We start from the raw sequence: 27,749 nt of genomic DNA on the forward strand, positions 1-27,749 counted from the left end.
GGCTCAACCACTAAGGTTTGCTGGTGGGAGTCACCATAAGGTCCATGCTTGAGGAAGTATTGAGTTGAGGGTTCTGGTGCAGCGCCAGAAGCAGGAAGCTGTGATAGAACTATCTGGAGGTGGTTCACCCTGGAGGTGCATCGGGGCTGCATCTGGGTACCTCCAGTGTTGTAATGATGCTGGCTAATTTCTCCAAATGATGTCTGTGAATCTGCTGCAAGTTGTGCAAGAAAGATAGAATTTGAAAAAGTTGCTTCTATGTAGAGAATGAACATACTCATCGCCAGTTGATAGGACAAAATGGTGGGATGTGGCACATGAGCCATTGATGGTACTGGAGCTGATGAAAATTTTCCACCTTGTTGCCAGATGATGGAACAAAAACATTGAGTGCTGGCACTGGAGACAACGGTGTCACTGGAGCTGACGAAAATGTTTTATCACCATCACCAAATGGTGGGATGAAACATAGAAGCTATCGCCAGTGGTGTAACAAAAATGGTGAGGCTCTGAATCCTAAAGAAAATGCTATTGACCTTTGATGGATGAGAAACTTGAGTCCAAAAGAGAATACCTTGTTGCCAAATGTTCCAGGGTGAAGCTAGGAATGTTGGGGGAGGGGGGGGGGTGCTGGGGCCCAAAAAAATCCTTGTTACCAACTGATACAGGACAAAACATGGAGGAAGGAAAGGGGGGGGGTTGCACTGGAGTCAGGAAAAGTTCTCATTGCCAATTCATATGTTGTGGGCCGGTTGAGGTGCAGTGAGAATACAGCCTTGGTAAACAATGCAGGAAAAGTTTATTACACATTCATAAACACAAGTCTCATTCATGGAGTTTATGTTTCATACAAATGAAAGTGCAGTTGGTTAGTTGAATCCCAACAAAGAATGTAAATAAAGACTAAGTGTTGAAAGGCAAAAGTGAATAGCAAAAATGTTTTAAGTCCAGATTCCCTTCGACTGTTCTGAAGTTAATAACACAATGAATCTTCATCTTGACAAGGGGAGACAATGTGCACTTAGATGGTGTAAGGCCAAATTCTGAGGATGTAAAGTCACTGTCCTAAGCTCAATAGGGATTAAAAGTTAAACACAGCATGAAGACTGTCTGACGATATTCCTTAGCGAGAGCATTGATTGGTGGATGACTACTGTGGTCGGCATCCAGGTCAGAGAACACAAAGGAGTAGTCAGTTTGATAGCTAAAAGCGAACTGACGTTTCATGGTTGTGCGTTGGCCTAAATACTGTTGCTGTGCAGCAATGTGGCACATTGTGTAAAAAAATAGTGCCTGTGGTCACAGCACCGTGGTCATGGAAGTGCGCTCTGCTGCCAGCAGACCAGTTGCCTCTCGTGGTGACTGCCAGAGACTTTGTGAACAACATGTCACTGTCTTGTTGTCTGGAACCTTTACCAAAATACAAGGCGAGGACAGATCAGTATTTGGCAAGATGCACTTGTGACTGTTGTGGGAGATAGTGCGTGAAGGGGGGCCACCCATGGAATGCAGTTGTGTTGCAGGTTGCTGTCTTGTAGGAGAGACACAGCACCCACCACCAGCCCTCACACAAGGAGGTAAATCTGTAGAGAAAGTAACTAAGAAAACAAATGGCAAACCACTATGTGTGACAACACTGGTGTTATTTGACTGTAACTAGAATTTAATGATACCACTGTGATATGTCTTGGTTTCTGACAGACAAATGGACAGTCTTATAAAGCCTCCGTCAATTATTGAAGGCACCACATCTCAGAGAACCCTTTAACACCCCTCTGTTAAGAAGTTCTACCCACCGTAAGAGTGATGAGTGACAAGAGGGTAAGGTGTTTGGAAATATCTTGACTGGTAACAAACATAATTCTTGACCTGTTAATCTCACCATTACTTTGTTAGTAATTGTGATGATAGTATTTGGTCAGTATTTAGGACTCCTTTGCTCTGTGGGGTCAAAGAATAAATGTGAAACCTTCATCAAAATGGCCCATACATAGTGTATCATGTATGATACTACTGTATGATGTAATTACCCTGTTGAAGAAAAGTTTCATTAGTCATTCTTGGGTCATCTTTCTCACTGCTGTGTTCATTAAATTATTCAAATAAGATTCACCGGCTCACGTTGGCTCACTACACAAGGTTCAGTAGTTAAAACTCCACAACTGGTTTGAGGTTTGTTGGTATCTTATTGCATTCAGATAATCTTCAGAGCTGAACACTACATTAGAAGGTAACCGTTGCTTGTAATCTTTTTTCAGCTGCCTAATGCCACAAGTCAAAATGTCATTGAAGCTCTGGGTATAAAGGAAATCACAGCATAACTTTCTTGTTAGTAATGTATTCCATTGATCCTTTTTGATTAAGGTTATGATAGGGACCATTCTATTGAATAAACATTGCATACATTTCATACACAAATATTTTTGTGGCTACCTGGTGAGCATTTTTAAGTTTTTAATTGACAGCCTATTTATATTCAAGAATGCCTCTACAGTGCAAAAGGAGTTTTAAAGTAGAAATACGTCAAATCTGCACTCAAAACTGCTGAAATTACCAGAGTTTTATATGAGTGTGATTCAGAAAGTATGATAAGAACCCCCCTCTGGGAAAAAAAGCTAATTCAGGAGTCACGGTCACAATTGTCCGAGCATTTCTTCCATCGGTATACCAGTCTTTAAAAATTGGTGTAATTTTTGTGCAAATATTGTTCAGTCCTGTCCATTTACAAATTATTTCATACAAGAGAAAATACAGCTTAATAACAGAAGTAAGTATATATATATTTTTTACTTTATATACGCTAAAAGTCTCTAGACAGCAATATTCAGTGTAAGAGGAATAATTGCCAGGAAGGAGTACTTGTAGCTTACTTTCAAAATTGCATTTGTCATCTGTCACATGATTTATATCATTAGGTAAATGGTCATAGTTTTTGGTCGCAGCGTTATTCACCTTTTTACAAACTAAAGTCAGTTTTTATGAACAGTAACAAAAGTCAATGTTGCTTCTGGTATTTTAATTATGTAAATCATTATTCCTTCTGAACTTTTAATGGTTTACTTGCAATGGGCTCTTATCCTTACAAAAGGAGCCTGAGTGAGCTGCCCTTCCTTTTTAAACTTCCCCAAGCTATCCTCCTTTCCTCCCCTTGGAAGGAACCTAAAATTCTTAATGCTAGACTAGTTTCTTGTAATTTTATGTATACCTTTCGGCTGGGTGAAGAATTTAGCCTCCTGAGGGTAAGTATGTGCCAACCATTCTTTCTCATAATTTTATAAGACATGTACTTTAATGCTGTAGCTAAGATGCATAACTCCCTAAATATATATCAGCTAACAAAAAAGTTAATCATCTAGAAGGGGAAGGAGGAAAAAAACTAAAACTTCACAGGTTGAATGGATGTGTGATGTTATTTCAGTGATTATAAAATTGAGTAAATTCAGGCTGGAATAATGACAGTATTATGAAATTTGCCGGCCTCAGTGGCCAGAGACAGTGGTCATGTGTGTATGAGTTGTGCTTGCATGAATACATGTATTTTGTCTACTTTACAAGAAGGCCTTTTGGCAAATGCTCACAAGTTCAGCAGTCTTTTCTGGCGCCTGTCTGCTACTCAATGTCTTCTCTATATGATGAGTAGCAATCTATCCTTTTCATAATATTGACAAAATTGAGTAACATTTACAAAGAATTTGGCAATATGAATCCACTTGTCAGTATAACGTTGCACTCCTGTAGACCGGATACGTGCTCTGATTCAGTTGGGAAGGATGTCATAAAGCCATTTTATACTCTCCTGTGGCAAGCTGGCCCACAACTCAGTAATTGGTTCTTGATGACCTGGATACTGGCACTGTGACAGACTTGGCATCCAGGCTGGTCCCACACATTCTATTGGGGACAGATCAGGAGATCTTGCTGACCATTGGAGCTTCAAAACCTCACACAGAGACTTCATAGAGACCTGTATCCTGTGTACACAAGCATTGTCCTATTGAAAAATGGCATCACAATACCTCATGTGACAGATAACATATGAGGACGCAGGATGTGATGTATCATTGTACTGTCAGAGTTCCCTCAATCACTACCATCTGTGACCTCAAGTCATACCTGATGGTTCCTCACTCTATGATACCACTCCAAAACATTGAAAGAATGGAACACTTTCCAAGTCTCCGCCATACTCATGGGCAATGGTCATCTGAGGTAGTGCAGAACCGTGATTGATCACTGAACACAATGTGAAGTCATTCATCAACAGTCCATACTTCTCGGTCTTACTACCACTCCAAATGCAGCTGTTTCTGTTATTGCAATTAATGGCAGCATATGCATCAGACAGTAACTGCCTTGTCGGGCTGCTGTTAATCTCCAGCCACTGGTGTGTGATGGCACAGAATGTTGCAGGAAGTTCATTACTTGTTCTCGAATGGCTGAGTGATATGGCCTCCCTTGTGGTAGTCAGATATGGTCAACTGGAATCTTGACAATGACTACACCTGCCCTATCATTCTCGTGAAGTCCAACAGTGGGCCACTGTCACATCCGAATGCCCAATTAATCTGGATATTGCACAACTTGACCAGCCAGCCAAATGGGTATCCACAAAGAGGCCTCATTCAGTCTCTGCCAGGTGCTTGTAATGCTGTCTCACATGAGTAGGTGGTAGCTCTGTGTCGTTTTTAGTGATAACTCAGCACCTGATACTCTCCATGCTCTTAATATACCTTACCAGTCTGGGTAAAAATACTAAATGTGAATAACACTTCTGCACTATGGTGGTCATCATACTAGTCACAGAGAATTGCAACCATAATCATTTTCAAACCTGCCAGTGGTGTGTGCATGAAGAAAGTTACATTGACATCAGACTATGTCTTCTGAGTGCTTCACATTTTTTTGTCAGACAGTGTATTTGTCTATCAGTTAATCATTTGTCTTTCCTTCTTCTATAAAACTATATCCTTCTTTCTAAGAGGAGGATTACTCCAGAGTATAACGCTGTGTCTACATATACATACATACTCCGCAAGCCACAGTTTGGTGCAGGAGGGAGGGTACCTTGTACCACTGTTAGTAATTCCACTGTTAGTAATTTCCTTTCCTGTTCCACTTGGAAATAGAGCGTGGAAAAAATGACTGTCTCTATGCTTCCCTGTGAGCTCTGATGTGTCTTATCTTCATGGTCCTTACGCGAAATGCAGTAAAATCATTATACAGTCAGCTTCAAATGCCAGTTCTGTAAATTTTCTCAATAGTGTTTTACGAAAAGAACATTGTCTTCCCTCCAGGGATTCCCATTTGAGTTCACGAATCAACTTCGTAATACTTTCATATTGATCAAACGTTCCAGTAACAAATCTAGCAGCCTGCCTCTAAATTGTTTCGATGTTTCCCTTTAATGTGATCTCATGGAAATCCCAGACACTCGAACAGTACTGAAGAATGGATCGCACTAGTGTTCTATATGCAGTCTCCTTTTCAGGTGAACCACTCCTTCCAAAAATTCTCCCAATAAAGCTAAGTCAGCCATTCACGTTCCCTACTACAGCCCTTACATGCTCATTCCATTTATCTCCATTTAATTTCTGTGAGTGTCTCAAGCAGTACATTACTCATGTTGTATTTGAACATTATCGGGTTGTTTTTCCTCCTCATCTGAATTTACTTACATTTTTCTACATTTAAAGCAAGCTGCCATTCATCACATCAACCAGAAATTTTTTTCTAAATCATTTTGAATCCTACTACATTCTCAATAATGAACCCTTCCCATACACCACATCATCAGCAAACAGCCACAGATTGCTGCTCACCCAGTCTGTCAGATGATTTATGTATATATAGAATAAGAGCAACCCTATCACTCTTCCCTTGGGCACGCCTGACAATAACCTTGTCTTGACAAACACTCGCCATTGAGGACAACATACCGGATTCTATTACTTAAGAAGCCTTCAAGCCATTCACATATCTGGGAACCTATCCCATGTACTCATACTTTCATTAATGGTCTGTAGTGAATCAACGTGTAAAACACTTTCCAAGAATATGGGAATATGGAATCTGCCTGTTGCCCTTCACGAATGGTTCACAGGATATCATGTGAGAAAGGGGCAACCAGAGTTTCACATAAGCAATGGTTTCTAAATCCTTGCTGATTTGTGGGTAGAAGCTCTTCCATCTCAAGGACATTTATTATATTCGAACTGAGAATATGTTCAAGAATACTGCAGCCAATAGATATTAAGAATATTGGTCTATATTTTTGTGGCTCCATTCTTTTACCCTTTTTTCACCAACTGCGACATAATCGCATATATAAACAGTGATCGAATACTGTCAAATGTTTTTTATTCCAGTCTCTGATCACAATATCAATTCTTTAGACGATGACCAGTTTCAGTCCGTAATGACCATCCTCAGATCTTTTTTTCCACAATGTCCTAAAGTGATAAGGCCATAATGGCATTGTCAAAACATATAAATATAATCAGCACAGCATCGTCTCACAGATCTAAAATGAGGTGTAGAATAGGCCACATCGTCCACATAGTGATTTGCCCGCTGAGCACCTAGCGAGTTGGTGACGCAACCCTCCCAACTAGGCTCGGCGCCAGGCTGGCGCAACAGGGCGCACGTGCTGCTAGAGAGACTACAGCACATGTACGGGATAACATCCCGCTGCCAGTGCCTGCAGAGTCTAAGTCCGTTATTAGCGCGTTACGTAACCAAGGTCACTCTTCTCCTATATAAGTGGGCAGTGCACGCCAGCGGAACCATTCCACTGTAAGCTCTATCTGCAACAGCATTGAAGCACTATGCCTCGTCGACATCTGTCTCGTCAACGCTGCCACCGCCTCGAGAATAAACTTGGAGGAAATGGAACTGTGCAAGCTGTCATATTGAATGGACCTATATTCTTTCGTGGCTGCAAGGTTAATTTTACTCTGGACATCGCTACTGCAAATTCTGGTAGTGGTTGGTCTACACTAGCCATAGTTCATTGTGAAAACGCCTCCCTTCCTGGACTTGGATCTTTCACCGACCGAGATGTCATCGACTACAAGACGTGGCATTGCGGTATTGACCCGAAGACCCAAAGTAGACCTAGCTATGTGTATAGTAATATGCCATTTACATTGTATACATGCTCCTGTAGAAAAGTTAGTAATATGAAAAAATACATGTATGGATGAAAGGACTTGGTGTACTTGCTGAAAATGTAACTGTCACTGGTGATATTACTTACCCTTCTTATATACAGTATCCAACTGCACTTTTTTTCAATTGCTTGGGAATTTGCACTAGGCGAAAGATTTTCAATAAATGCAATGTAAGTAAAGGGTCAATGCTGTTGAGTACTCCCTGTAAAACCAAATTGGAATTCCATCAAGACCTGGTAATGTATTTGTTTTCAACTCTTTCAATCGCTTCCGCATGCTGGGGAACCCTATGACTATGTCCTCCATACAGGAGGCTGTACAATGGTCAAAGAACAATATGTTTGTACAATCCCCATTCGTGAATGCTTTCTTAAATAGGAGATTTAAAATGTCAGCTTACCTTTTGCTGTCTTCTATTGCCACACCAGAGTAATCAATGAGTAACTAGATAAAAGCCTTCAACCCCCTTAGTGATTTTAAATAAGATCAGCATTTTCTCAGGTTCTCTTCAAGATCTTTTGCTAAGGTATGGCAGGGGTAGTTATTGTACGCTTTGCAAACTGATCTTTTTACAGACACATGCGTTTCTATTAACAGTTACCTGTCGTCATTTGTATTCCTAGAATGCAACATTTTCTACTTCCTGAGCAACTTCTGAATTTTGTCATTAAACCACAGTGGGTCTTTTCCATCATTTAGCCACTTAGTCTATACTTCTCCAGCACATGAATTACAATCCATTTAAACTTTGCACACAATTCCTCTACATCCATCATACTGGAGCTAAACAGTGTCCATTCATTTTCTAAGTGGGATGCTAACAACTGCATATCTACTCTTTCTATCAGAAATAATCTCCAAGCCTTCTTGATGGATTTATTAACTTCAATTACCATTGCCGTTTTGATGACATCATGGTCAGTAATCCCTGTCTCTATGCTGACATCATCAATAAGTCCAGCCTATTTGAAGCTATAAGGTCTAAAATATTTCCATTGCATCTTGGCTGTGCTGTTAGACTAGCTGCTCAAGACGGTTTTCAGAAAAGTAATCAAAAGTACCTTACAAGACTGCCTGTCCGGACCACCTGCAGTGAATCTATAGGCATCCCAGTCTATGCTCAGTAGGTTAAAGTCACTTCCAACTAATATTGCATGATGTGGATATTTCCACACTACTGAGTATAGAGTTTCTTTGAATGATTTCTAAAACTGTCACGGATGTGTCAGGTGGCCGGCGAAACATCTGGTAATTAGCTAGAGCTCACCTAAACCTGTTAATATGCTTCCAGATAACTTCACAGACAGACTCAATTTCAGCCTTGATAGACTTAATATTGTTGTTGGCTGCACTGAACACACCCCCCTTCTGTGGCATCTAATCTGTCCTTTCAATACACATTACAAGTCTTGCTAAATGTTTCAGGGCTTTCTGTTTCAGATTTCAGACACTTCTCGGTTCCAAGAATAATTTTTCTGTATGAAAATGTAGAAATTAAGGAAAATATGTTAATGTGACACTTAATGTCTCTCAAATACAGTGCAGAAGTGGTTGAACAGTGTTGTTTGAGAAGCTCCATAAATGCATCCTTTCAAATTGAATGTCTTCTCAATATGTTCACACAAAATTTTTGAAGATTCACACTTCCTTATGCACTCTTGTATGTATCTGTTTGCAAGCACATATGAGGAATATTGCCATCTGCAATATTTCATGAAACACAGCACACCAACAGTTCGATTACAAAATGGATGATACCTTGATGCCCCATGATTTGTCCTTTCAACCAATCACTTTGTTTGGTCAAGACGTGCCCCAAATTTCTTTTTTCCCCAGTTAAAATCATACACCTTACTAGTTATTCAATCTACCTAGTGAATTGGCAACATTTTTCTGTGGCTGAACTGCCTATTATACAATGTTTCACTTCCATACAAGGCTGCACTCCATACAGATACCTTCAAAAAACTAAAACTGATATATTTTGAGCTAATCAGTCAACCTGTGGATTACCTTTTGTATCTCAGAATATACATACACTGGTGGTCAGTTACAGGCCGTATGACAATCCCCAAAAGTTGTGCTGGAGTTCAAAAAGTTGCGAACCAACCATAATGTATGAGCTGTCCAGAGATTAATCCAATACAAAATCCAAATACAAGGCTAGGTTGGTGAAACTGGCCTAATGTGGCATGTTCCGAGCAGTTGTTTGAAGCAAAGTGATCTGCTTTGGTGTACATGGTGGGAGACTAGATAAGTTGCTTGTTGATGGAATTTCCCAGTGCTCTCAGCATCTACAGCTGTCTCCACAATAATGTATAACCTCTGTCAGGTCATGACTCCCAGCAGTATGCACTGTGCCAGTGATATTGACATCCTTACCAAGTGGTGGATCAGACTTACTGCATCTTTGTCACTGCTAGAAGAAGATACAATAGAACATACATAACCATATTTTTTCTTTATTCTAGTTCCTGCACGTGTTGAAACAAGAGTAATAAACACCTCTACACAGGTTATATCAAATAATATGGCCACCCTTTGTAAATATGTTGTTTGTGGAACTTGTTGAAGTGATTTGTCTCTAATCTTTTGACATTATGTGGTTTACGATTGTGTTATGACATTTCTGAAAGTGTTCTTAGTCACCAGAATGTCTTAGGTTGTTGTGGTCTAGGGTGATCCTCAATCATAACAAACCTCAGGTCTTGTAATGAGCAATTGTTGTCAATGTGTTTGTGGTTCAAACTTGTTGAACAACAATTTATAATTTGTTAGGAATATCTAGGACCATTATACATAGTATCATGACAGTGTAAAATAACTGATGGAAAACTATGTACTAAACTCCATAGTGGAATAAAAGTAAAAGTTCCTGCAGTATGTGGAGAATATAACAAGGTTTGTTGTCTCTAACAAAAACACCACTGCTGAGAGTATATGGCAGGCCGCAAGAAAATCCCAGTACCAGCAAAACAAACTTCCGTGTCTTCTGTAACTGACCACCTGATGGGTATTTTCTTTACAAAACAGATTTCTCCCAATCGACGACCATTTTAATCACATGAACATTTAGAGGGTTTAGAGTCATAACAACATATCTATGAAATTAGCCATTTTGATGTATCTACTTCTCCACTTCTTAATGTTAAAGCTGGCAATTGTTGAATGAATGTAAATGCACTCTAAGAACCATGAAGTTATCAGCAATGTAAATTTGGTGGTGGCAATGATAAGTGTTTCTACTATTACAAAATTTCTTTTGTCTTCATCTCAAAAGATGTATTTTGTATCATTATGTTTGTAAACCCTTGTTTGTAAACGCCTGATTCTACAGTGCGTTAATCTTAGTTGCAAGCTGGGATGAGATGAGTGATTACTATCTAACAAGATTCAGTAAAGCCACAGTTACATGTGAAAGCCCAGTGTGTTAACAGACTGCAGTGCCTTGTTAACATGACACAGTTCTCCTCCTCATGGGTACAGTCAGTGAACAACAAACACTGAGTGACTGTTACAGTTACTAAACTAGACACATTCATGAATGGTAGTGTTAGATATTCATTCATGACATGGATAGATAAACTGCTTACCGAAAGTATGTATTTCAAGAATTTAATATCATATTTTGTATGATTTAACAACTCATTCTTGCATACATTTTACAGCCTCATTAGTGATTATTAGTAAAACATTCTTGTGCAGTTTTGATCATTAGCACTAAAATGAAGAGATTTCTGACATATTCATCTGATAGGAATGCACTGGTAGTTATTTGCTGGCATCATGTTCATCTGATGGAAATGTGTCACTGTGCTGATTGGGTAACATAAATTATGTGATTGTCAAATGGCTATGGTTTTTCTAGTGAACTGGATTCACCCCAAGCAGTGAATCTTTTACTATCAGACTCTTGGTTTGTTTAAATGTGATTGTGCTTACCTTTGTACTGACTTTTCTATTTGAGCTCAAATGAAATAGATTCAGTGCTTCATTTGCGCTATGGGTTTACAAGAAATAGAAGGTATTTAGTTTTCAATATTTTATGGATGATAATGATGATGCTTATTGCAATATTTTGGTAGTAACTTACAAAAATATGATTTAATATTGACTGAATTTTATAAATATTCTCTTTAAAACCCTTGAAAAAATTTCTGCATTCAAAATAAATAATCAAAGCTGTGTTTATAGAACCATAAACCATATGGCTGCAGCTGCAAGCACAAGAATGGATGCAATCATACCAATGCAACAGGAAACAGTATATATCAATAAACATCTCCTACCAGTAAAAAATCAAAGCCACAAAGTATAGAGTTCCATGGGGTTCAGTAATGGGGCCATTACTATTTAATCTGTTTGTAAATGATATAGGTCAGACTCTTCCAATGCAGGGCCAAAGGGCACAGGCACACACTAGCGCTCGTTAGCTTGCCCACATGCAGACACAAGTAGTGCAGGCTACCTGCAAGACAGCCTGATTGCATACGTGCTGCACATGTGCGACCTGCTTGGCCTGCGCTCTGCCATTGTAGCACGATTCCATACATTTATGGCCCAGCTGTGAGACTGCCTGTGTGTCAGCCATTTGTCCTCTACTACTCACTTGTGCCTGTGCCTGCCCTGCTGCTTGAAGGAAGGAAGGCAGGGAGGCAGGAATGTGAGCGAGCAGGAACCGCCTGATACAGGTGCTGAAGAGAATGAGAAGAAAATGTTGTATGCATATGACTTGACAATAAGGAACAGTGACCAAAATGTGCAACCTCTGGAGAGAAGAGCATATATTTCTGAAACACTGCAGCTCAATGGCTCATGGAAAATACAGTGATATAACCCAAAAAATATCATATATACAGTGTTCATCAACCAAGATAAGTATGTACAAATGGATTTCGAGGTTGGTGATAGAAACTTGGAAGAAGTAGAATCCACTAGATTCTGTGGATAATGGAGTTGAAATGGAAACAGCATATTAATTTTGTCTGTAAGAAACTCAGATCCATCATATTTATGTTGAAACAGCTATTGCAGTATGCAAATAGCTTCTATGTACAGTGTACCATGGATTCTTTGAACTGTGCCTGCGCTATACTGTGACAGTGTGGGGAAACAAAGAGACCATTGACATTACAACAACAACAACAACAACAACAACAACAACAAACTCGCAATTAGAATCATTTTCAGAAGAACTTCTGAAACATGCAGAAACTGCTTCAGAAATCTAGGCATTTAACTTGTACACCTTTTTACTCACATAAAACAATAATATACATCATGAAAGAGAGGTCAAAGTCAATTAGAAATGCTAGTGCACACACCTGCAAAGCACTGTGGAAGAATGATGTACAAAGCATACCCAACCAATTGACACTACTTCAAAAAGTACCTCTGTACTCTGATATCAGGTTACTAAGGACTTCTCCTAAAACCTGTATGATAGTATACATGGCAGAAACTCAAAGAATTTTAGAGTGTTAAAGATCACCTATTAAATCAAATTTTTGTACATTGTTCTTTATAAGTGATGTTAGAGAGTGTAATCAAAATGGTCACTTCTTAGAAAGCAAGTGATAATGAATGGTTTCTATTTTTGATGTGTTCTATATTACATATACATTTACAGTACACAATGTAATCATAAAGGAGCAAATAAAATTGTATTCAAGATTCTTCATTGTATAATCAGTACTTATGAGATTTCTTAGAGCACATCCTGTGGACATTTTCTACTACAGAGTTTGTACTCCATACTCTAGGAAAAAATAGTTTCCTTCCCCAGTTTTAAAAGCAGCATTGGTACATGTTTTTGTTTTGTAAATAGGTATAGCTCAAAATTACATGAATTTTAATCTCAACATAACATGAAAACAAAATTTTATTAAAGCAGTGTTTTTGAATGAAACAATATTCTTATATCATATTTTTCTTTCAGACCCTGTGCCTAGAGCAGCTTGAGGCGAGGAACTTAACATTAAATGAACAGTTCATGCCTATACTTAGCCGAGCCCTACGAATTGGCACTCAGTTGCAGGTGCTGAAGCTGGAAAACTGTGGTCTTGCAGGACGACCCACTGTTATTCTTAGTGAGTTGACATACATCATTATTTAAAGAGTTAATTAAAAGATAAGTAGCATTTACGTTCATTATATATTAAAAATCAAAGAAATGATTGATTGCTTAGAAGATCTTGAGATGTGGAAGCAAATTGATGTCATCTGAGTCTCCGAACACTATTAGGATTGAAATCTGAATTTGGTGGTTATAAACTATTTTTGTATGAGTGTAGCTCAAATATGGTTAAATATTATGTGATTGTATTCATGAGAAATGAGCATAAATTGAAAAATGTAGAAATAAGTCCATTCTTTGTTGGTCATTACAAATATCTTAATTTTTGTACATGGAAAGATTATGACCATTAGGCCTTTTATTTTATTTTATTTACGCATAAAGTTCTGTTGGATCAAATTGAGGAGCAAGTCTCCAAGGTCATGGAACATGTCAGTACATGAAGTTACAACATAAAAGTAATAACAGATAAAAATAAAATGTTTATGAGCCCGAAAAAAGTCAAACCATAAGTTTCAGTAAACACAGTCAACAATATAATCTAAGAATCAGCTTACTTTTTCAAGGAACTCCTCAACAGAATAGAAGGAGTGACCCACGAGGAAACTCTTCAGTTTCGATTTGAAAGTGCATGGATTACTGCTAAGAGTTTTGAATTATTGTGGTAGCTTATTGAAAATGGATGCAGCAGTATACTGCACACCTTTCTGCACAAGAGTTAAGGAAGTTTGATCCAAATGCAGGTTGGATTTCCGCTGAGTATTCACTGAGTGAAAGCTGCTTATTCTTGAGAATAAACTGATTTTGTTAACAAGAAACGGCAGTAAAGAATATACATATGGAGATGCCAATCTCAAAATACCCAGTCTAGTGAACAGGGGTTGACAAGAGGTTTGCGAACTTACACCACTTATTGCTCAAACTGCCCGTTTCTGAGCCAAAAATATCCTTTTAGAATGGGAAGAGTTGCCCCAAAATATAATACCATATTATATGAGCGAATGAAAATAAGCAAAGTAAACTAATTTTCGTGTTGGACGATCACTTACTTCAGATACCGTTCAAATGGTAAAAATGGCAGCATTAAGTCTTTAAACAAGATCCTGAACATGGGCTTTCCACGACAGTTTACTGTCTATCTGAACATGTAGAAATTTGAACTGTTCAGTTCACTAATCATATACTGTGAAATTAAAACGTCGGGTTTTGTTGAAGTGTGTCTTAGAATCTGTAAAAACTGAGTCTTATTGTGATTTAGCATTAGTTTATTTTCTACAAGCCATGAACTTATGTCATAAACTGCACTATGTGAAACGAAGCAACGTTACACCCAACATCCTTTACTGCCAAGCTAGTGTCATCAGCAAACAGAAATATTTTAGAATTACCCATAATACTAGAGGGCATATCATTTAAATAAATAAAGAGGAGGAGTGACTCCAACACTGATCCCTGGGGCACCCCCCATTTGACCGTATCACACTCAGACCCCATATCACAGCCATTCTCAACACTGCGAATAATGGACCTTTTGCTGTCTGTTGTTAATATAAGAGGTGAACAAATTGTGAACTACTCCCAGTACTCCATAATGGCCCAACTTCTGTAGCAATATTTTGTGATCAACTCAATCAAACACCTTACTTAAATAAAAAAATATGGGTAGTGTTCGAAACCTTTTGTTTAACCCATCCAGTACCTTACAGAGAAAAAAGTTGTTAAACGACTTCTAAAGCCAAACTGTACACTTGATAGCAAATTATGTGATATAAAATGATCAATTATCCTTACATACACAGCCTTTTCAATAACTTTATAAAACACTGATGGCATAGAAATAGGTCTAAAATCGCCTACATTACCCTTTTCTCCCTTTTTATAAAGTGGCCTTACTACTGAGTACTTTAATCATTTAGGAAACTGACCATTCCTAAAGGAAAAATTACAAATATGACTAACATGTGCAGCACAGTACTTTAATATTCTGCTAGGCACTCCATCATATCCATGAGAGTCCTTAGTCTTCAGTGATTTAGTTATTGACTCAATCTTCCGCTTGTCAGTATCACAGAGAAGTATTTCAGACATCAGTCTTGGAAAGGCATTTGCCAAGAGAGTTATATGATTCCATGTAGAAACTAAATTTTTTTAAGTCACCAGCAATGCTCAGAAAATGGTTGTTAAATACTGTACAAATATCTGATTTATCAGTAACAGAAATATTTTTACTATGAACTGACTTTATATTGTCGACCTTGTGCTGCTGACCAGATAATGTTACTCATAATCTGTCTTGATTGCAAAAATGTTTATTCACATGACCATTTTTGGTTCCTCTAGAACCATCTTCAGATATGCAATTTCGGTTACAGGGGTAACCTGTCCACACACAGCAACCTTCCCATGCTGCGTCACATTTGTGAATGTGCATTGGGCTACTGTAGCTTGATTTTAACTACTTCTAACATTTTGATATAATTCTCGCTTTGTTCTACATGATATCCTTATCCCACTAGTCAGCCACCCAGGCTATCTTTTACTGCTAGAACGTTCTAACAGAAAGCAACTCTCAAAGAGCATGAGAAATGTGTTTAGGAAAGCATTATATATAAGTAGGAATTCTGCTTATTTTATGTTACACTCATTATGCCACTTGTTTTAAGGGTCTTAGATTTAATATGAATTTGAGTACTTAAAAATATTTATGAAACAAATAATAAAAACTGTAATAGCTGTTGCAGAAAAAAACATAGTTTATGTTTTTGTGACGAGTGGAATAATAAAATCAATTTACAGGTAAGTTTTAGACTATGGGCCATGATAGCAATGGACAAGAGAGGAGAGAAAGCAAGCTATGACTGTACCACTGAAGAAAGGAGAAAAATGGAGGTGTTGACTGAAAAATAAAAAGAGAAAGAAATGTGACTGGGAGAAGAAGTGAGTGTTTGCTTTACTGTTTGATGGAGAGCAATGTTAATCTAACAGAGAAAATGAGGAGGATGAGAAAAAGAAGTGCACTGACTTTATCTTAAATACTACATTATTAGTAATTGAGCATAGAGTGCAAGGTTGAGTGTCCCAGAGGCTAAATTGAGAAGTAATTTGACAGTGTTTTAATGTTATGGATAGATACAGCTAGCACACCAGATATATGAGACCTGGCATTGCAATTATGATGAGATGGCGATGTGGTATTGGGAGGGGTGCTTAATGATGTGTCAGGGAGGTAGACATAGGGGTGAATGATAATCAAGTTTTCATTTCATATCATGTTGGAGTATGTACCAAAATTTTTGGAGTGCATAGAGACAAGCAGAAGTCTTCCCACGTGTGGTGGCAGTATTTTCTATGTAGTTGATCTGTTAATCTAACGCTAAACCCATGTTCTTCACACATTCTGATGCAATAGTGGGCTGCCATCAAGAAGAATTGATAGCAACAATTGCATAAATCAGGACTAATTATATTCTGAGATACTGAAATTACTTGAGACTTCGTCACATCTAAGCATAGGCACAGTTTTTCACCCATCTGTACTCAGAAGGTAGATTGTAATTAATTTGGATGATGGTTTTGTACTGATATCATTCGATCCAAAACTTAAGTAAAGGTGCAGTTTATCAACATAGAAATGATATCTTCTGAAAGACAGAACCAACGACATGTCGTTGATATGTAAGGAGACCAAGAGTGGGTACAGGACAGATCCCTGTAGCATTCCTGAGAGAATTTGTTTCCACGTGACTTTTCATTCCTACAGACAACATACTGCTGTCTACACTCATTAGTTAATACTGAAAAGTGGTTGAAAATTACAGGTTCTCTCGTAGAAACAGAAGAATAAAAACATTTTGACGGAAAAAGGGGCCAAAAATGGCTTTTAGACACTTAAGAGTTAGCAACAGTCTTTAATTTCCGTAATCAAAAAGCTGAAGGTAATAATATTGTGATAGGTAATTTTTGAATATAAAAATTTGAAGGAAAATGAAGACTTGCCAATCCTGTAGCAAATGGTTAATCAGCTTACATCATACAGGATGGAAAAATACAATCCTATAGTAAGATAAGAGTAAATTGAACAAAATTTTCCAAATATCGATAAGTTGGCAATGCGTGATTATGAAACTATGGCCGTGAAATGACAACCAGTCAGCGATGAGCTTTGTGGAAGTGTATGCATTTAAACTGACTTGCCCAAGCTAATACTTGTTATGCTGAAGTGCAAAGCTATTACTTAAATTAATTGAAGATAAATAATGGTTTTAGCTCAATGCTCAAAGCTGGGCATACTTCAAATTCATATCCATGGCTGGTTATGATAGATGCAAATTTTCCGTTATGCTATGGCTTGACTGTTAAATCAACTGCTCTAAAAGTGTGATAATGACATTAATTTTGTTAGATAATAAGCTGTGCTGCAGAAAGAACATTGCAGTAAGATATTCGACATGTGGTAGAGTAAGGCACAGTGTTATTAAGAATGAAATCTAAAGGCCACATGTTTTAATGAACAGTGGGTGTGAATGGATTTTAGGATCATATTCAACAGATAAGTAAGTGTGAACTGAGATAGTGGGCAAAAAGAAAACAGAAATTAAATTTTAAAGACTTTTCTTATCATATAACTTTTTTTTTTAATGTTAGAGATCCCTGTCTTGAACATTGCTACAAAATTGTTATCGTTGAAGAAATGATTGGGGAACTGCTCAAAAATTTGTGTCATATTGTGAATGATTATTGTGGCCTCAAAAATTCTTGCATCCAGCTCTTGACTGGTGTCTTGTAGATACTGCCTTTCATAAAATCCCACACAAAAAGTCAAGTGGTGTTAAACTGGCCAATCTGGGAGGCCACTCTCAGAGACCACTATGCCCAGCCAGCATGTGCCTGAGCACTTAATTTAAATGTCATCTGACAACTAGAGTGGAATGCAGCAGAGCACCACCCTATTGGACCAACATCCTTAGGCATTTGTGCCGTGGAACAACTTCTGACAGTATGTGCAATTCCACTTGCAAAAATTGTGAATAATTTTATTATTCATAAATGTAACAGAAATTTTAATGCACCCACTGGTGACAGTTCTGGACATTAAATACTGCTTCCCTAATGAAAATTGCCTTATCTGTAAACAGGATAAGGCATATTAGCACTGCCTTAATGCACAGGCAGAAAAATATGTTCTCACACAGAATAATAATCCTCTGCTTTTAAAGCTTGGCTCTTTATGAATGCTAAAGATGTAAACTGTTTTCCTTTGTGACATTCCAAACAAACCTATCACTAACATCGAGTTTGTGATCTCTTGCTGTGACTCTGGTTGGAGGCATTGTTGCAAAATGAAAGAGTTCAATTCCAGTCTGCCCACTGTTGCGTGACATCTTTTATTCAGCCTTGTTGGGTGTAAACATTCCCATTTCTCTCAAGTAACAACCACCACAGCATAACGTAGTAGCAACTCAAAAACCACACTTCTGGGCACATTCAAACTTGTTCATTTACTGGACAAATTTCCATGTACTCATCACTGATTAGCTGCCTTTTATGATTGTAGCACCACTACTGTCTATGAAATTTTGCTGAATTTGACATCTCATACCCTGCTCTGACCTTATTATCAGGTTGTTTTTCTCCACCCTTAATAAAAAGTCACATTACATAACTTAACTTCATTCACATTTCATAAACAAATATCTTAATTGCATTCACAGTTCAGATTCAGTCATTGAAAAACAATGAGACTAGTTGACAAAATGGCAATATAAGACTTTGGAACAGGTTTCAATATGTTGAATGGGATGGCATTTATAATTAGCCTAATGCTGAAAGTAGGTTCAAAATGTGGCAACTGGACTAAATAATATGGACTGTTTGCCACAAACACTTCATTTTCATAATTTCCCCCTTCTTTCTTTTGTCCTCCTCACCTTTAAGAAGCTTGTCATTATTTTTACTTTTCCCATTACATCATATGAAACATTGTGAGAGTTTCCATATATGTCTGTGATAGGTAAGGTGTTCTACGCTAACAATTTTGCAACTGTGGTGAGTTGTTAGTGCAGATTTAGTAGGAACATTTGAGAAAACAATCCCGAAGCCACTAGGAATATCTGGAGCTATTGTCTCTAGTATCATAACAGCATAAAAAGTTATGGGTAAAAATCATTTGCTCCATACAACAGTGGATGAAAAGTTAATTCACTTATACAGAAATGAGGGCATGAAAGGGCATTGTTACTGTATTACTGTCACTAAGACCTCAGTTACAAATGTGTTCAACAGGTGAATATGTACCTGCAGAACACTGGAAAAATAAACAACATGAAGGAAGTGCATAAACAAAAAAATTGTGGTAAACATTAACACCAGACCTCATGTGAACCAGATGAATGCAAAGAAGAGTAGTTCCATGACTAACAGCCATTTACTGTGATCTAAGTAGTCTACTTTTTTTTCTATTTCTTACCACAGGATATTTTTAAGTGTTCAAAACACAATGCAAAGTATACAATCCAAGCTATTTTCTTTTAACTGTTAAAATGAAAGTTCTACAATAGTTTGGGCAATCATGTTGTGACTTTTAGTGTGGTTTGTGATCGATTTCCAAGGAATGGTAAATTGTAATTTATATGAATTTTTTTTAGATGACAGTTCACATTCCCTTGAAGAGGCATTGTTCATTGCAGTGTATTACACCTTTCAAGATGGAGATGTCCAATAATGATTTGTTGAGCATGAGGATACTGTAATGTGCCTTCCCTTGCCTATACTACAGATAACGAGCAGGTGGAGCTTGCAGGCTCCTTTTCTTCAAAGCTTTTGTGCAGTGTTGGGTAGTCTGCAGATGCACAGTGTGTGGTTCAACAAGGCAATCATACTTTTTAAGTTCAAAGACACTATTCACTTCGAAGAAATGAGCCTGTCAGTTGTTACTTTTAAGATAAGGCATCTTTGATAATTTGCCAAATAACATAAAATGTCGGAAGGTGTCTGAACAATTTTTTAATCTAAGCTGAAATCATTTTTTGTGGACAACTTCCTCTATTCCATAGACAAATATTTTTGTATATTTTTGTAAAAAAATGTATTTATCTGATTGAAAACCCTGTTTTTCACTTGTAACACGGATAGTAACAAAGTGTAATATGTGCAATTTTTTCTCAGTTTAAGGCACTGTGCTTTAACTGTTTTCCCCCAGGTGTGCTTTTTCATCTAGAATAACATATAACTAATCTATATCATGTCTCTGTATGTCCATCTTTTCAGAGATGGTTGCAGGACTCGGCTGTTCAGTAAAGGATGTCAAATGATACACCTTTCAGCCATCTAATTTCCAAACTGTTATTTTATTTGGCTACCAGTTTTGGCAGTTTGCTATGCCGTCTTCAGACCCTCTGACCAACTTGTAGGCAGATTCCAACCTTGGTTCTGGTCAAAATAGGGACCAGCATTCAAATACTGGTGTGTGTATGTTTCTGCTTGATACAGTGATTACTTCAACCAAAATCTGCCACTGTAGTCAGATAAACTGGTAGCCAAATAAAATAACGGTTTGAAAATTAGATGGCTAAGAGCTGTTCGATTTGACGTCCAGTCTATATCATGGCTGCTGAACTACAGCTCACTATCTTCTGATAACTCCTCAAAGTGCGTATTTTACATTATGTTTCATTTGTGCCGAAATTACTCACCTACCATAATGTTAACCACCCATCTGTTGATCAAATTTCATTATTTGTTCATCACCAACAAGGCCACAAATGATAACACAGTGTGTCTTTCCATTTGTTATGCTTTATTTGCAATACTTCATGAACCTGTTTACTGTCACCAGTCATGGCAGACAGAAAATACACCAGTGACCTCCATTTTGTCTAATGGTAGAATGTTAGATATTGCAGGGAACTGGGCTCTTGGCTATGATGCAGACTGAATTTTGTGTAATATAGTTTTCAGCCTTGAGGTGAGCTGTGTGTAAGGGAGGTGAGTCGCTGTTGCATTATAATGGACATTAGTTTTTTTATAACTGCAGCATCTTGAGCACCTCAGTTGCATTAAGCTTGCCGAAGTAGGTTGGGTTCTGTTTGGCTTGACTGCAATTACTCTTTTGTCTTATAGGACCAACCTGAATCTAACAACCAAAATAACAAGTCTACTGGCTGTTTTAGTGGGTATTTGCGGAGCTCTGACACCAAAGCTATATAGAAAGATGATTAAATTTCAGTTAAAAAATTAACAGGGCTCATCTTTTGTGAAAAAATACCTCTGTTGTGACTGATAGATATATATGCAGATAGAAAGCACATTTAAGAATATCTCTCCTATTGTATACTTTAAAAGCTAGGGCTATCATGAGCCATATATCCTGAAGGCATCATGGAGAATTCTTTGTGGATGCTGCTGTTTCCAGTTAAGCAAACAACCTAATGGGAAGAAAGTATCTCATTACATAAGAGCTGCATAGTTGTTGTAGCAAGGGTGTTGTGATGTGCAGAAAACATAAATGTCAGTACAACAGATTTTCAGGAGAAATGGAAGAATTAGTGACACTGTAATCTTCAAAACTCAATAAAAATTGTTAACAAAAAATTCAAAAAATAACTACTGCTTCTACATGAATGTTCAACTCAGTAGTACTACTTAAACATGTTAATGTTGGGTACACTCGACTTTTTTTAAAGTGTGGCTTTACATTCTAAACCCTAGAGGTACTGTAAGTGACAATGTGAGCACACCACACTGCCCTGCAAAATACAACAAAGGGTGCAGCATACTCAGCTCCACAAGTATTTGTGATCTGTTTAGAAATGTACACAGTATCAAGCATGGAGTGCCTATTACTTCTCAAAGTAGAGGTGCAGATAATGTATAAATCACTACAGCTCAAGTATTTACATAATTCTCTTAAGCCCTGAATACGTAAGTAAAAGAGCAGGTGTACATTTGCAGACACTGCATACTGCTGCACTAAATGATAGATGTACTTGCAAATGCTACTTTGTGAAGTATCTAAATTTGACACCAAAAGTATAAGAAAGTACAAAGAAAAATAAGAACAGACTTAAAAAGACACTCACTAAACTGCAAGTTAGAACCAGGGTACTGCCTGGCGATTAATATTTTGTCACAAAAGATAGAGACAACAATATCTGAATGGGTCAGTTAGTCCGTCAAACACATAATATATTTACGGCAGACTACCCACTTACGCAGCATAATGAGAGAACTTGAATCCTCACCGATAGAAATATACATATTCTACTGTGGAATGTGCATGCTTTAGGACATGTGTAGGGAGAGAAAGGATGAAGACAGAATAGCAATGTTCATTTGTAAAACATACCAATCCCCCTGCCTTTGGCTCTGATCTGTCCACTAAAGTAAACGCTGTGATAGAAAATGTCCATAGGAGAGTCATAGTGTGCTCCATGTTTCTCTAGCCAAATGAACTTGTTGAATGCAAGACAAAGTCATCTAATTAATCCATTCCTCCTTCTAGAATACTTCATTGGTCATTATCGACCATGAGCCATCACTAGGCCAAGGAATCAAGCAATAGCAAATTTTATAAGGTGAGGAAACGCATGTCATCTGAATACAAGATCTGAGTCATATTTCAACATTTGTTGCAATGTTCTCCAGAAGCAAAAAGCTCTCATTCTACTTTTCTGCTGTTGTAGACATGGTTCAGTGGGAAGTTAAGGATGACCTCCATGTGAGTTAACACTTTTCCATTTGGGTTTACATTTCAGACAGAACACAGCTGAAATGGGTATTTGCCATGGCAAACTGTGAAGTGTACAGAGAAATGACTGATTTTAAACACTAATAAAGTCAACATCATGGATATATCACATTTCAAATGTCATCCATTCTTAGGCTCTCACATTAGCACAAGACATAGCCTGCAGTTTGTTGGAATGAGGAATGTCACTCTGTAGTGAGGAACAGGCTGGTAATATTGCAAAGGCTTTTTATGGTAAAGTACTTATGGCATGTTACAACACTTAACAGTGCGGTGGTGTGTTTCCTTTCATCCTGTACCTGAATCTACCTGTGAACTCGTTGCAGCGGATTGCTGGTAGAAAAGTCAAGCAGAAACCTACTATACTGCAACTCGCACGACGTGACTATTCCAAGAATCGGGAAAAGGTCTTAATTTTGAATGAAAGGTGGAAATACTGGGAAAACTTCAGTATATTCTGAACCTTGATAATGTACAAGTTCACTGCCAAGCCCATGCTGATCATAGCACAGTCATGCAAGTTTATGGTAATGTATTTCCCGAAATCTGAACAGCTATGAAGCACGGATTGTTCTTAAATGAAAATGCTCACCATACTATTAAGTTTATCGATGTCAAATGCACTCAACTTATTAGTCACTGATCTGCTCAATATGCCATGCAGAATTACTGTCTTTTCTCATACACAAAATTACTTAAAAAATCCGTACTTTCTAAAAAACACACCGGAATAAATATGCCATCACTTTAGAACACTTTTGAAATATGTAGCACAACTAAAATTGGCAAATTATAACTTCCTTCACAGCTCATACTACACATGACCATACCATTGAAAGGCTGGGCTCCGACTTCTTTAGACTGCTGTAAGCATTCTCTATCTCCAAGAGAAAATACGCGCAAAGAATACTCCATTCTGATTCATCAGTTGTCTTTAAGGCCATTAGAAAAATATTACTCTCCTGCGTTAGTTTGCACTTTCTATGACAAACCAATCAACAAATAACACACTTCCGAACTGTACTTTTTACCGAAATAAATATTTAAGATTCTGATATTTTGTTTATACTTTATGTCATTGACTATTTTCATTTGCACTCAAATTAGCTTTCCTTTTACCATAAACTTACATAACATATTATGATACAAAATTCCCCGTCGTCTGCATTCACACTGTCTTAAAAATTTCTCACGCTAGTTCATACAGCATTCATCAGTAGAACAATGATCAACACATTTACCTTAGACCACATTCATGCATCATTCACACTACTAAAAGCATATACACAACTGTACAAAGATAAAGAAACACAAAAGCTGTCAAGAAATAAACAGAACAATTTAAAAATATCTTGATCTGTTTCTTGAATGTCACTGTGCACTACTGTCCTCCAGCAGATGAAAATTAGAACTACGTACTTGAGTGTACCCGCTTCAGACCACTGTTACTGTGCATGCATGAGTTATTCTCCCGATACACGGGCTCTAGACAGGAGCGATATAAGACACCATGCCTCAACAGGTTATGGCAAGAAAATCCAACTCAACCTTTATGTTGTTGTTGTGGTCCTCAGTCCTGAGACTGGTTTGATGCAGCTCTCCATGCTACTCTATCCTCTCCCAGTACTTACTGCAACCTACATCCTTCTGAATCTGCTTAGTGTATTCATCTCTTGGTCTCCCTCTACGATTTTTACCCCCCACACTGCCCCCCCAGTGCTAAATTTGTGATCCCTTGCTGCCTCAGAACATGTCTACCAACCGGTCCCTTCTTCTAGTCAAGCTGTGCCACAAATTCCTCTTTTCCCCAATTCTATTCAATACCTCCTCATTATTTATGTGATCTACCCATCTCATCTTCAGCATTCTTCTGTAGCACCACATTTCGAAAGCTTCTATTCTCTTCTTGTCCAAACTATTTATCGTCCATGTTTCACTTCCATACATGGCTACACCCCATACAAATACTTTCAGAAACGACTTCCTGACACTTAAATCTATACTCGATATTAACAAACTTCTCTTCTTCAGAAACGCTTTCCTTGCCATTACCAATCTACATTTTATATCCTCTCTACTTCGACCATCATCAGTTATTTTGCTCCCCAAATAGCAAAACTCCTTTACTACTTATGTGTCTCATTTCCTAAGCTAATTCCCTCAGCATCACCCAACTTAATTCGACTACATTCCATTATCCTCGTTTTGCTTTTGTTGATGTTCATCTTATATCCTCCTTTCAAGACACTGTCCATTCTGTTCAACTGCTCTTCCAAGTCCTTTGCTATCTCTGACAGAATTACAATGTCATCGGCAAACCTCAAAGTTTTTATTTCTTCTCCATGGATTTTAATACCTACTCTGAATTTTTCTTTTGTTTCCTTTACTGCTTGCTCAATATACAGATTGAATAACTTCGGGGACAGGCTACAACCCTGTCTCACTCCCTTCCCAACCACTGCTTCCCTTTCATGCCCCTCGACTCTTATAACTGCCATCTGGTTTCTGTACAAATTGTAAATAGCCTTTCGCTCCCTGTATTTTACCCCTGCCACCTTTAGAATTTGAAAAAGAGTATTCCAGTCAACATTGTCAAAAGCTTTCTCTAAGTCTACAAATGCTAGAAACGTAGGTTTGCCTTTCCTTAATCTTTCTTCTAAGATAAGTCGTAAGGTCAGTATTGCCTCACGTGTTCCAACATTTCTACGGAATCTAATCTGATCTTCCCCGAGGTTGGCTTCTACCAGTTTTTCCATTCGTCTGTTAAGAATTCGTGTTAGTATTTTTCAGCTGTGACTTATTAAACTGATAGTTCGGTAATTTTCACATCTGTCAACACCTGCTTTCTTTGGAATTGGAATTGTTATATTCTTCTTGAAGTCTGAGGGTATTTCGCCTGTCTCATACATATTGCTCACCAGATGGTAGAGTTTTGTCAGGACTGGCTCTCCCAAGGCTGTCAGTAGTTCTAATGGAATGTTGTCTACTGCCGGGGCCTTGTTTCAACTCAGGTCTTTCAGTGCTCTGTCAAACTTTTCACGCAGTATCGTATCTCCCATTTCATCTTCATCTACATCCTCTTCCATTTCCATAATATTGTCCTCAAGTACATCGCCCTTGTATAGACCCTCTATATACTCCTTCCACCTTTCTGCTTTCCCTTCTTTGCTTAGAACTAGGTTTCCATCAGAGCTTATGATACTCATACAAGTGGCTCTCTTTTCTCCAAAGGTCTCTTTAATTTTCCTATAGACAGTATTTATCTTACCCTTGTGAGATAAGCCTCTACATCCTTACATTTGACCTCTAGCCATCCCTGCTTAGCCATTTTGCACTTTCTGTTGATCTAATTTTTGAGACGTTTGTATTCCTTTTTGCCTGCTTCTTTTACTGCATTTTTATATTTTCTCCTTTCATCAATTAAATTCAGTATTTCTTCTGTTACCTAAGAATTTGTACTAGCCCTCAACCTTTATAATACCATATAAAGTGGACAATTTCCCATTATGTACCTGGGACTCAGCTTAGCCACTTGATTTTTGTTATTGCTATTTGCTTATATACCCCTATTTACAATAGTTCTTGACCACAGCATGGATTACAGACACCCTCTACACGCTATATAACATATTCACATATGCCCTCTTATGACCCACTTACATGTTTAATTTTATTGTAATCATCTACATTGTTTTTTATAGTATATATCATTTCAGTTGATTCTGTAGTAGAAACCTCACATCTAGTGAGGCTTGTATCTGCATCAGGATTGGATGACTTTTGAAGTAAGTTCAGCACCCTTCCCTTTTTTTCCTTTATATGATACTTTGCAGGGCCCATCCAAGTCTGGCCAGTTTAGCATTTGTACTCACACCAGTACACTTTTCTTTTTATGTCAGATTGCTTTATTAGTTAAAGGTACATGTTTTATAATTTTTTTATTATTGCAGTTGTTTCCTCACTGTCAGTAAACACACAGTATATAATTACTACAGATTTTATATGGAGCATAAACACATGGTAATTTTGTGTGTGTGGCCCGGTGGCACTCCTAACTGTTATATCTGCCACTTTGAAAAGTCCATCTTGATTTCTGGTGCACCGCTATTCATTGCTTGTAGTCACAGCATTTGATCATTTAGCATTTACTACACAAACCATCGAGCAGCGAGGTAGATAACTTTGCAGTAGGTCTGCCACCTCTATTTTAATACTATTCCAGCAACGTAGTGCTGTGTGGAAAGCTTGTGAGAATCATGTTCGCCACCAACGTGCATGGGCGATATGAGGATTTTATCAACTGTGTGCATTGTATTTTTATGAAGACATTTATATGTGGGGTGTGCCTTTTATGCTTTGACTTCAAGTAATGTAACACATCAGGTTTCTACATCTACATCGATACTGTGCAAATCACATTTAAGTGCCTGGCAGTGTGTTCATCGAAGCACCTTCACAATTCTCTACTATTTCAATCTTGTATAGCGCACGGAAAGAACGCACACCTATATCTTTCCATATGAGCTCTGATTTGCCTTATTATATAATAGTGATTGTTTCGCCCTTTGTAGGTCGGTGTCAACAAAATATTTTTGCATTCGGAGGAGAAAGTTAGTGATTGGAATTTCGTGAGTAGACTCCTCCACAGCAAAAAAATGCCTTTGTTTTAATTATGTCAATCCCAAATCCCATATCATTTCAGTGACACTCTCTCCCCTATTTCGTGATAATACAAAACGTGCTGCCCTTCTTTGAACTC

The 27,749-nt window shown here is 37.8% G+C and overlaps 1 protein-coding gene across 1 annotated transcript in view; it reads left to right on the forward strand.

The window, feature by feature from the left end:
• LOC126249478 (protein phosphatase 1 regulatory subunit 37) overlaps positions 1-27,749 on the forward strand; it is a 268,363-nt gene that overhangs the window by 149,727 nt on the left and 90,887 nt on the right. The window contains exon 5 of the mRNA XM_049951131.1: positions 13,108-13,258. Coding sequence (XP_049807088.1) covers positions 13,108-13,258 — 151 coding nt within the window. The remainder of the gene's footprint in view (positions 1-13,107; positions 13,259-27,749) is intronic.

Source organism: Schistocerca nitens, chromosome 3 (assembly GCF_023898315.1).
Source record: "Schistocerca nitens isolate TAMUIC-IGC-003100 chromosome 3, iqSchNite1.1, whole genome shotgun sequence".
Lineage (NCBI taxonomy): Eukaryota > Metazoa > Arthropoda > Insecta > Orthoptera > Acrididae > Schistocerca > Schistocerca nitens.